Source organism: Babylonia areolata, chromosome 19, assembly GCF_041734735.1.
Source record: "Babylonia areolata isolate BAREFJ2019XMU chromosome 19, ASM4173473v1, whole genome shotgun sequence".
Taxonomy (NCBI): Eukaryota; Metazoa; Mollusca; class Gastropoda; order Neogastropoda; family Buccinidae; genus Babylonia; species Babylonia areolata.
Window position 1 is genome coordinate 35,427,193 of NC_134894.1, and position 12,500 is coordinate 35,439,692.

General features: G+C 40.6%; 1 protein-coding gene across 1 annotated transcript; it reads right to left on the reverse strand.

The window, feature by feature from the left end:
• Nucleotides 1-1,477: 1,477 nt before the first annotated feature.
• On the reverse strand, nt 1,478-3,927 carry LOC143294158 (uncharacterized). Its single transcript, XM_076605590.1, has 4 exons — nt 3,810-3,927; nt 2,987-3,336; nt 2,579-2,677; nt 1,478-1,867 (listed from the first exon to the last, which is right to left on the reverse strand). The coding sequence occupies exons 1-4, from the start codon at nt 3,841-3,843 to the stop codon at nt 1,478-1,480; spliced, it is 873 nt and encodes a 290-aa protein (XP_076461705.1). The 5' UTR covers nt 3,844-3,927.
• Between the last annotated feature and the right edge of the window lie 8,573 nt (nt 3,928-12,500).

The following is a 12,500-nucleotide window of genomic DNA, read 5'->3' on the forward strand; positions in this document are numbered from 1 at the left end:
AGAGAATTTGATTTTAATGCTCATAAAATGATCAGGCACATGAACAGATCTGTTTAAGTACATGTGAGGAATAAAACAAAGCGGGGTGTTTTTTGATGGTACAAGTAAAGACATAGCTATGAGAATAGTGACACTCACATATTGTGAAGTATGTCAAGTCCGTCAAACAAATACAAGCTGACGTTTCCATGAGATGTAACATTCACAGACATTGGACCAGTCTTCCAGAAATCGTTGCGCCTTATTCAAACAGCGTACGTAGTAGAATCACACACACACACACACACACACACACACACACACACACACACACACACACACACACACACACACACACACACACACACACCAAACAACAACAACAACAAAACATTGATCGGCATGCAAAAGACGTAACTGAGCATTATCAGCATGCAAAAGATATAATCGAACAATATCGGAATGCAAAAGACACATCTGAGTAGCCTAATATCGGCATGGAAAAAATATAACTGACATAGAAGAGAGCACTTTACTCCGTCAGACGATGGCATTACTGCGATCAGATCAAACTGAATCCCAATCAGATCAGAGTTGAGATGTGGACGATGCTGAGGTGAAAGAGCACCACAGAATGACACGTGCATGACAATGGTTGAGGTCCCATAGTTTGGATTTCTCCTGAAACATTCCCCACCGCTGACGGTACCTAAGGACCACATACCTCAGGGAACACATGGATTCTATTTTTGTATGTATGGTTTTATGGTGTGTTTTATTTTAGCAATGAGAAGACAAAACATGAGTTGCACTTTCCTTCTGATGTTTTAGCTGTAATAGGTGAAAAAAATCAACCCCCAAACAGCAAAGTCTGACAAAAATCTAGTATGATTTCTTTCATTTGTGACAAGCTCCCGCAATGATTATATCAGAGATTCAAGCATCAATATATTCAAAATACAAATCCAAATAACTCTGTAATCAGCAATCCTAGAACGACCAATTATCACAGATCTCCTGTCGGCATTCATAGAATGTCAAACAGTGAAACAACATCCATCAGCAACGACATACATATGCAAAACATTGAAACAGGTGTACTGCAACGGGAGAGATAGAATATATATATAGTAATACAGGATACGTGATGACAACATTTCCATTGCTGACATTCAACAGGGTGTGTGTATGCGTGAATTATGATTATTTCGTTTGATTTCGAAGCTACTGCATACCAAAAACATTCCATCCAATAATTAATAACAGCAGAAACAAAGAAGGGGGTAGCAATGCATTTTACACATTGTGCAGTAATACAATGTATGTTGTAGGTCTTGAGGGTTTACAGATTAATGTAATCAGACATTACATTACTTCCCCACCCAGTGGGGATGTAAAACACCACAGCTTAGAAGTGACAACTGGATCACGACCCAAGCTTTTTTTTTCCTTTTAACTCTCTGTGTGTCTCTCTTTCAAAGTCTTTCTTTCTGTGTTTTTAATCAGAGGTGTTGGACATGCTGCCATGCAAGGTCAAGTAGCTCAGGTACAGCCGCCCCAGGACGTCATGACTGTCTCTGGCGATGACGTAATCCAGGGCGATCCTGGGGATGTCATCCTCATCGCAGGTCCTGGGCAGGTCGGTCATCCACGCTTTCAAGACCTGGTCCTTGTCGGGCACCTGATGTTCGGGCATGGGGTGCCCGCTGGCGGTGAGGAAGGTGTCCACCTGGCACAGCGTGCTGAGCACTCTGTGCAGCGTCGTGTCCGTGTCGTTCAGCAAGGAGTCGCCGCGCGTGTCACACGCTTCGGAGTTGACCCTGCACTGGGCGGCGAGGATGTACATCTGGGACAGGACCACGTAGTGGTTGACGAGCATCTCCGTGACCTGAGGACAGAGACAGCCGGTGAATGAGGGAGGGAGTGGTGACGGTGATGTCCACGGTGGTTTAGTTGTAAATGTCCTCGGTCCCATTGGAAGGGGTGAATACAAATAAGACGCAATGTTACGAACTAGTGCGCGCTTTTGAATATCCATATTCCTGTATTTAATGCATGATGTACATCTGGACTATGATATCAAATCATAATACTCCTTCTCTGAAGGACGAAAAGTGTAAGAATGATTGAAAAAGTAAGGGTGTGGGTGAGTGTGTAAATTATAGTGAAAATATATATATAGAAAATGACTGTTTGTCATGTCATACTATGCATGTGTTCACGAAATTATACATAAATAAGTGAAAGTGTGTGATGGGTGTGTATTTGCGTGTGCATGTGGGTGACTGTATGCATGTAAGCATAGCACTAATCAGAACAAGAGACACATGATACAGGGACAGACAGACGGAGAGACAGACGGAGAGACCGAGGCTTACAGAGGGTCAGAGAAACAGAGACGAGACAGAGACAGATGCGGACAGAGTAACAGTGAGAGGCGGGCAGAGAGACAGACACAGATAGAGACAGAGATACACACAGACAGAGAGACAAAGACAGACAGACAGACAGGGATATAGGGAGAGAGGGCGACAGAGAGACAGACAGATGCGGACAGAGAAGCAGACTACAATGTGAAAAGAGAAAGAGAAAGACGTACATTGGACTGGGAATCGACAACCGTGGAGAAAAATGTCCCGACAGGCATGACACTGAGAGTCTGAACCAATTCGTCCGTCACACGTGGGTTGTCTCCGCTCTGCAACACAACAGAGGAACAATCAGAATGATGATGGTAATGATAATGGTACTGCTACTACTGGTACTGATCCTACTACTACTACTACTCTGTGTGTGTGTGTGTGTGTGTGTGTGTGTGTGTGTGTGTGTGTGTGTGTGTGTGATCATCTATGCTGCCCCCCTGCCCCCCAATCTTCCCACATCCTGTATTTCTCCCCTCTTCCCAACCCCCATCATCTACCCACCCCCCTTCTCTCCTTCCCCTAGCTGAACAGTCGTTAAAACAACACCCAACCCAAGAAAATCCCACCCCCACCCCAGCACTGACCGTCAGCAGGTTTTTCCAATCTCTGGCAGCTCGTTCCGCGTCACGGGCAGCGTCCTTCAGCAGACCCATGATGTCTGGCAGGGAGGGGGAGGGGGAAGGGGTGGTGGAGGAGGAGGAGGGGGAGGTGGTGGTGGAGGAAGAGGTCGACGCCGCGATGGAGCAGGGGTGTCGCCATCTGTCAGAAGTCTGTGCCGTGCTGATGGGGACTGCGTTGCACGTGCTCAGCAACCCTGGGAGGAGGAGGAGGAGGAGCGGGAGAAGGATGGAGGAGGAGGAGGAGGAGGAGAATGGGGCATGTTTGGTGTGGGTGACGGTAGTGTCACGTTGGCGGCATCCGTCAAGGTTCTTTCCTGGTGGAGAAAAGTGACACACATTTTCATTTTCTACCCAATCACACAGCGATCACGGATGATTGATTGATTGACTGGTTGATCATGTGTGTGTGTGTGTGTGTGTGTGTGTGTGTGTTTGTGTGTGTGTGTGTGTGTGTGTGTGTGTGTGTGTGTGTGTGAGTGTGTGTGTGTGTATGTGTGTGAGTGTGTGTGTGTGTGTGTGTGTGTGTGTGTGTGTGTGAGTGTGTGTGTGTGTGTGTGTGTAGATGATGATTGTTATAATTATAATAATTCTCTTTGAAAACAAAACCAAGAGTAACACCAATGATAATAATCATAGTAATGATACAGCAACAGCAATAGCAATAGCAACAATAATAAGAACAAGAACAACAAACAACAACTACCACTTCTACGACGACTATTACTACCACTACCACCACTACTACTACTACTGCTACTACTACTTCTACTACTACTATTCTTTTTACCTTTTGTACACATGTTCGTCATAGTCACTGCCATTTCTGAAGAAGAAAATTCAACAAACTGTGTAATATTATTATCAGCCCTTCGCTCTTGAGCTTTGACTTCTCGCCGTGGTGTGGTCTGTGGTAGTTGTCAGAAGACTTGTGGTTGGAGTATGTGGTCAGTCCCATTTATATAGAGGGAGATGAGGACAGAAACTAGGGGGTGGCGTGTTGATAAAAATAGTTCAGGGATCTCCCGTGTTGTGGGGATACCCTCGATACGGTCATGAACCAGTGTGAGTGAAGTGAAGCGGATCCTTCAACCGAAACTCCCGCAACGAGTCGCCGGATACGTGATGTCAGAGAACCGGAAAAAAACACACAAAAAATCCACGTGGCTGTGTCTGTCTGTCTGTCTGTGTATCTGTCTGTAGTTACCCTGTTGTCTATGTATGTGTGTGTGTGTGTGTGTGTGTGTGTGTGTGTGTGTGTGTGTGTGTGTGTGTGTGTGTGTGTGTGTGTGTGTGTGTGTGTGGTTGTGTGTGTTGTGTAAATGTAACTGTGTAGCTGTTGTGAATAGATATGTGTGTGTGAGTGAATGTGTGTGTGTGTGTGTGTGTGTGTGTGTGTGTGTGTGTGTGTGTGTGTGTGTGTGTGTGTACCTGCGCGTTAATGCGATTGTATGCATGAGCATGCTGGAGCGCGCACGCGCCTGTATACGTATATACCGTTTTCATTTTTAGTTAAAGATTCCTTTTCGAGATCGGGTTTTGAATAATACCGTTTTCGGACGCAAAGCTGGAACCGTGTGAGCTGTAAAATCGGTGGGATTACACGTAAACTTCTATGGTCAGCGAGAGGGAAATTTGATACTGGTAAGTTTGCTCATGAAGTATTTTTTTTATTGACACCAATGTCAACCGGATGAATAATGGAAAGAGTGCGCTGCGCTTGGACGAAAGTGAGTGCGAGTCAACATGCCAATGCGGTTCAGTTGTTGTCCAAATTCCAGCGTTGCTGAAGTTTCGGTTTGGACTGAGAACTGAGAGGGGTGTGTGTGTAGCGTTTGACTTACGGATTGAGTCCGCTCCACAGTGCTTTCAATTTCTTCTTCTTCTTTGTTTTCTCTTTGTTGCTGTGTTTTTGTGGTGGTTGTTGATGTGGTTGTGGTTGTTGATATGGTTGTGGTTGTGATTGTTGATGTGTTTGTTGTGGTTGTGATTGTGGATGTTGTGGTGGCTGTTGTTAATTATGTTGTTGCTGTGGTGGTGGTGGAACTTGTTTGACAGTGTTTTTGTGGTGAGGATTGTTCGTTTTGTTGTGGTTGCTATTGTGGTTGTGATTGCTGATGTTGTGATAGTTACTGTGGTTTTTATTGCTGTTTTTATCATTACATACACATACCTATGCTCACACTCACAAAAACTAGATCACGCCAGTGGAAAGACATATGCGATAAAGAACACGCGCGCGCGCACGCACACACACACACACACACACACACACACACACACACACACACACACACACACACACACACACACACACACACACACACACACACACACACACACACACACACACACACACACACACACACACACACACTCATGCTCGAACGAACGAACGAATGAACGTATATGAATAAAAACATGTTACATACATAACACGCTCACGTGACATTTTAGTCTTACGTATCAGGCATTTACTTAATTATAGCAGATAAAGGATGCTACGACTGTTCACTAATTACCGATGTGAGTTTTACGGCGTAACTTGTAGCCTCAGTGATTTCCCAGTTGAACATGCACAGCTACTGAAATACATAAGAGAAAGGATGGTACGACTGTCAACTGGTTTCCGATGTGTCATGGCTTGATTTTTAGACTCGGTGATTTTCCTGTTTCATCCATGGGCATCTGATGGAGCTGTTGTCCGAAAGTGTGCTTTATGTCTTTATTTCAAGTCTTTTCATTCCTTCATTCATTCTTTCTTCTTTCTTTCTTTCTCTCTCTCTGTCTCTCACCCTCTCTTTCTTCCTTTCGTTTGTTAGATCTTTGTTGTGTGTGTGTGTGTGTGTGTGTGTGTGTGTGTGTGTGTGTGTGTGTGTGTGTGTGTGTGTGTGTCTGTGTCTGTGTCTGTGTGTCTGTGTGTGTCTGTGATTGTCTTTTGTGTGTCCGAGTGCGTCTATGTCTGTCTGTGTCCGTGTGTCTGTGTCTCTCTGCCTGTCTGTATCTGTGTCTTTGTGTGTGTATGTGTCTGTCTGTCTGTGTCTGTGTGTCTGTGTGTGTGCGTGCATCTCTCTCTCTCTCTCCCTGTGTGTGTGTGTGTGTGTGTGTGTGTGTGTGTGTGCGCGCGCGCGTCTGTGCGTCTGTGGTAAACTTAAACTTATTCATTGTAAATTGGTATACGTAGTCTGTCATCACCGAATTTAGTTTTAAAATGGATTTTTTTAAAAATCAGTCCTTTTCACACAATGTAATTATAATGACAATGCATGCCTTGAAAGCGGAGTTAAACTATGATAAAGAAGCTTATGTTACTGTTACATTTTGGTTTCTTATTCACAAAAAGTTGCACTCTTATTAAAAAAAAAAATTACTGACACTGTGAATAACAGCAGTTGTTTTTATCATTTTTAATTCAAATAAGAACTTTTTTTGATTACTGTGGAATTACAATGATGATAAACTTCGCTCTGGAACAGGGGAGTAGTGGGACCTTCACATGAACATACTGCGGAATTTCTTTCCTTGTTCTTTTCTTCTTCAAAACAGATCTCCATCTCATTTATGACATTTAATTTTAAAATATCAATAAAGACATGGTAAACCGTTTGGAAATTACACTTATTGTGAAGGTCTTTAAAACCGTATCTACATTCACCCAAGTGGTCTTTTTTTGTGGATCATACAACAGTAGCATTGACTGTTTTAATCAACATCACGCAGGCAGTGCGCTCAGCCGAGTTGGGTTTCTAAGAATAGCAGTGACAACCTCGCACTACGCATGGGCATTTGAAGAGTATCTTTTCCGGTTTCATTTCTCTGCGATGCAAAAGTTCCGCAATCACGTCGTGAGGTAACTCACGGTGAGTGTTTTCACGAATTCCGACAATGAGTTTCCATGTCTTTGTTTGGGCATTCGTGTTGAATTTTTTTTGCGATGTGTCGAAGTCGGAAAGTTGTTTTGTATCCAGGGCAGGTATTAAACTTTGACAGCTAAAAAAAGAAACTTGTTCAATTCAGTATAAGTACATAGTAAGTAATCACAATCAACAGCCTGTTTTTATGATATTTCAAAAAAGAAAATACATATTGGGGTGGAAAAAAGAGGGTGAGTGGGATAGATGCGAATACATACATGCGTGGGAAAAGAGGAGGAGACATACTGGATAATCGATGCATTCACATACGAATGGGATTCAATTGCTCTGCAATGACATGTAGGCTGCAGAATTACAACACGCTGTTTTCAGTGGGACTTATACTGTCAGAAACTAAGGACGTTTTGTAGCATATTGATGGTGGATACATTTCATTTTCACATTCTTAGTAGAAACATTCAAAATATGGGGAGGAAAAAATCAATATATTGTGCAACAATGATTCAGGTAGCAGATGGGAAGAAAGAAGTTACTCGAAGAACATTGGCTTATATGGTGTCCGGGTGTTCTGAAAATCAGGATATCTTGAATTTATCCGTGTTATGTATTCTTCTATTTTGTACCTATGCTTAAGCTTACTAAGGAATACGCTTGATAAAGGATTATTTTTTGTTCATTTCACACTGGTACGAATACCTGTTTTACTACTAATAAGACAAAGTAAAAAGTAGCACCTGTGCATATGTTTGGATCAAGTCCAAGAATAACAAGACTTTTCGTCAAGTGCATGTTGTAAACATTCTACACCTTTCATTCACCACTGCACTAAGGTCCTGCCAGAACCCCTGAGTTACTGGACAAGACCAAACCATACAGCCAATGCTATCTTTGACAGCACTGCAAAAATTACACATGTTACTATCTAATAATCCCATTTCTTTCAAAATTACATTTGTCCCAATACACCTATGAATAACCCTCATTTGAAACCATTTCATTTTTGCATCAGAAAGTTTATGTAAGTACAGAAAGCAATTCTTCCAGTCGTTTTCAACATCAAAATTCTCATCCCATTTTGCACAGCATTTAGGTGCGATATTATTCTTGATCAAAGAGTCATGGTGTAGTCTGGATCCCTTACCAACAGACATTAAAGTCTTAAAACAAAGTGATGAACTTATGCATCCATTATTATGTACTCTGATCTTAGTCTTTCGAATATATTCTGATACGGCAGACCTGTAACCACAAAAAGTAACAAAATCCATATCCACACGATACGTTTGCTTAAACTCTTCATATGACATAAACTGACCATTTTCTTTCAGAAAATGTGTTATATAATGTACTCTTTTATCTACATACTTTCTAGAATAAATAATCCTTTAGCCCTATTTGAATTCTTTTATTATAGAATACTGGTTCAGAAAGGAGTTCTGATGAGTCTCTACAGCATATTTTGTAGAAGTAAGTTTTGTAAGCTAAAATGACCTCCGTCCAGAAACTATTTGATGCCGGGAATGTCACGTCAATTTCAGGTCCATATTTATCAATATTTCTAAGCTGAGGATATCTATGTAATGTAATTAGCTTCCATTTGTGGTTTTGTTGTGTGAATGTTTCTGATCCAGGCCAACTTAAATGCCACAGGAAAAGTTTTCAAGTCTGGCAGTCCAAGTCCTCCATTTCTTATACTTTTGTGCACGGTTTTTCTACTAATTATGTCTTTTTCTTGTTCCATACAAACTTACAGCATAGGCTCTGTAAACTCTGGAAGAAAATTTTAGGGGGGGTTGGCAAAAATATTCATAAATGTATCAATTTCGATAAAATGAGTGTTTTCAATATTGCTACCCTTCCAAATGGAGTTAATTGTCTTCTTACCCAGACTTTAAATAGATATTTGATATCAGCTAATCTTTCCGAATAATTTAATTGCGGACAGTCTTTTAAATGATTTCTAAGTCTGACTCCTAGTATGTTGTACAGGGTCCCATTCTATATGCAAATGATCCAGGTAACGTACTGGAGAGTTTTTACACCAAACAATATTGCACTTGTTTTCCTTGGGGTTTCGCCCAAATATATCAAATGCATTTATACATGTCTCAAATGATTTTTTATTTTATCACCCGCTGAAAGAAATTCGGTATCGTCAGCATACTGAGTTATTTTGTGTTCTACGTTATTTATAGTTTTCCACATACATCATTACATTCACTTATCATAATTGCCAATACTTCAACACACAAGAATGGAGATATAGGGTCACCCTGTCTACATCCTTGCTGCACACTAAAACAACTGGATATTTTGACAGGTATTTTAATTTCAATTTCACAAAGGAACGAAATGCCTATCATTCGGGGCCGCTCAACATTCCATTGATCGTTTTCCAGCAATTTTTTTTTCCCGAAAAATAACCGTTTGTTTCAGATGGTGACCTATGCCATTTCCGTTTAGCAGAAAGCACGTGTTAGTCTCTAAGAATTTGTTTTCTTCGTTTTGTGTTCAGGATTTTTTTCCCCATCGATGAACAAACGGTTTGGAACAGTGTCAAAACACGTCAAAAGCTTGTAATCACTGTATTTCTGTCAGAAATAGGACTGAGTTACATCCTTTATCATTTTCAACACACACACACACACACACACACGCGCGCGCGCGCTCACTTGACACAGTCGACTGAATCAGACAAAGGCATAACTTCGTCAGAAAAAGGATGTGACGATTACGAGTTTCATGGCGTAACTGATATAAAGTTCGAAAATGACACACACACACACACACACACACACACACACACACACACACACACACACACACACACACACACACACACACACACACACACACACACACACGTGTCTCTATTATTTAAATGATGCGTAAACATTTGTTTAAGTAGAAATCGCAAATGATACCGTTTCATTTATTCATAGCCTCTTGAATTTTCCAATTACATCCAACTGAACTTGCTGCAACTGTTGTCAGGAAGTGTGTTGCTCTGTCTCTGTTTCTATTCGTTTGATTAATTAATTAATTAACTAATTAATTGATTAATTAATTAAGAATAATAAATCAATCTAATAATCAATTAATCAATACATTCATTCATTCATTCATTCATTCATTCATTCATTTATGCATTTTTTCGTTCTTTCTTTCGTTGGTTGGTTGTATCTTTGCTTCTTGTATTTTTTTTCTTTTTGTATTCATGATTTTTTCCTTTTTTCTTTCTTTCTTTCTTTGTTGCTTACTTTTTTTCTTTCGGTCTTCCCCCCACCCCCCTTCTTTGTTTTAACTACTTTCAATCAAAAGACATAATTATTTTAGAGGAATCATGAGAAAGCGAAGGGGAAGAAGAAAAACAACAGAAACAAGAATAAGAACAAGAAGAACAAGAAGAATGGTGTTGTATAATAGATTGTTTCTTGGAGTGAGTTCCATAGGGTGGCGCCTAAGCTACAGTTTAGTGGGAGAATATTCGCTTATTCATTGTCTGAATCCAAAAGGGCTGTATTTTTAAGGAGTAGCAGTAATAATAATCTAATTATAAAACGCTTTTCCATGTAAAACATCTTCGGTTGCACTGTACATGTCAATACCGAAGTTTAAAATATGCATTTAAACGCTGGATTAAAAAGTCATTTAAACGCTAGATGAAAAAGTCACGTTTGCGCGCGCACACACGCTCGCACGCGCGCGCGCGCACACACACACACACACACACACACACACACACACACACACACCCACACCCACGTGTGTGAATATATATATATGTGTGTATGTGCCTGCCTATGTGTGCGTATGTGTTAGGGTAGCTGTTAGATACACATGTATGTTAAAATGTATGTATGCAGTGTGTGTGTGTGTGTGTGTGTGTGTGTGTGTGTGTGTGTGGTCACATTTTGGTGTGTGTATGTAACATAGATATAATGTTTTATGTTAACAAAAGCGTTTTTGTAAAAGCAGATTTCTGGATAGTGTGCTATATAAGTATCCATTATTATTATTATTATTATGTATGTATAGATAGATAGATAGATAGATAACAGACATGCCGACAGAGAATAGTGAAGCAAAAACAGATTTTTCCCGGTTCTTTGACAGCATAACCTAACCGTTGACGTGTTTTTTTTCTCTTCTTTTTTTTTCACGGTTCTTTCTCAGCATCACGTAACCACTGACTCGTGTCGGACTTCCCCGGTGAACTATTCATATCAACAAGCCGCTCCCAGTGTCAGTCCTGATGCTGTATAAAGGCAACACCGGTTGAAACTACAGCAGATCACGCTACCACTAGAAGTCAAAGTTAAAGAGTGAAGGCTGGTAATAATAGCACACAACTTGTTGAAAGTTTCTTTTTCAGTGATGGCAGTGACTACGACGGACATATGTTCAAAGGGTAAAAAAAAAAAGAAAAAAAAAGGCACACAGTCGTGTTTTTAGCAGTTGCTTTTGTGTTGATGTATCATTATTATTACTATCATCACTATTATTATCATTATTATTGTAGTAGAAGTTGTAGTAGTAGTATTCGTAGTAATAATAATAGTAGTAGTAGTAGCAGTAGTATCAGCACAAACACTATTGTTACGATTATCAATTTACATTTTTATCGTTCGTATCTGTATTTCTTTTTTTGTCACAACAGCTTTCTCTGTGTGAAATTCGGGCTTCTCTCACCAGGGAGAGCACGTCGCTACACTACAGCGCCAACCATTTAAAATTTTTTTTTTCCTGCGTGCAGTTTTATTTGTTTTTCCTATCCAAGTGGATTTTTCAACAGAATTTTGCCAAGAAGAACCTTTTGCTGCCGTGGATTCTTTTACGTGCGCTGAGTGCATGCTGCACACGGGCCCTCGGTTTATCGTTTCATCCGAATGACTAGCGTCCAGACCACCACTCAAGGTCTAGTGGAGGGGGAGAAAATATCGGTGGTTGAGCCGTGATTCGAAACAGCGCGCTCAGAGTCTCTCGCTTCCTAGACGGACGCGTTACCTCTAGACCATCACTCCACAATAATGATAATTATCATTATAATCATTAGTAAGTGACAAGCTGCGCAATCAATGATATACGCCGTTTATGTATTTATTTTTGGTTTGGTGCTGGTTGTCCCATGTTCTGAAAATGTAATTTACAGCCGGGTGAGTCAAGGGAATATCTCCTTCCATCGTTGTTAGTTTGGTTTCATTCATTCTATTTTATTCATTCATTTCTTTCTTCCTTTCCTTCTTTATTTTCCTTTTTTTTTTCTTTATCGGTGTTTCTGTTTTTCTCCTTTTGTTCTTTCATGTTGTATTTTTCTTCCAGAATACAATTTTGGGTGTTTTGATAATACCCCTTCCCCCCACTTTACAAAAAAACAACAAACTCTTTCACCTCCACGTTTCTGTGTGAAAAACGCTCCCCAGCATCATCTAATTTTAGATACGATGGTGTCAGTTACAGGCTTCAGTTAAAAAAAAAACAAAAAAAAACAAACCCGAATGGACTTGTTCACTTCAACCTCAGTCAGGGGGCAAAGGTTAGCTATTGTTCTATTGGCGCGGAAACTGGCTACAGCTGTCAAGCTTAGTTACAACAGGAAAAATGTC

Bases quoted from the DNA above. Each gene is read 5' to 3' on its own strand.
- LOC143294158 (XM_076605590.1), bottom strand. From the start codon at position 3,843: ATGGCAGTGACTATGACGAACATGTGTACAAAAG. The intron at 3,337-3,809 runs GTAAAAAGAATA...TTTCTCCACCAG, and splicing joins GACGAACATGTGTACAAAAG to GAAAGAACCTTGACGGATGC. The intron at 1,868-2,578 runs GTACGTCTTTCT...CTCTGTCCTCAG, and splicing joins TTGTCGATTCCCAGTCCAAT to GTCACGGAGATGCTCGTCAA.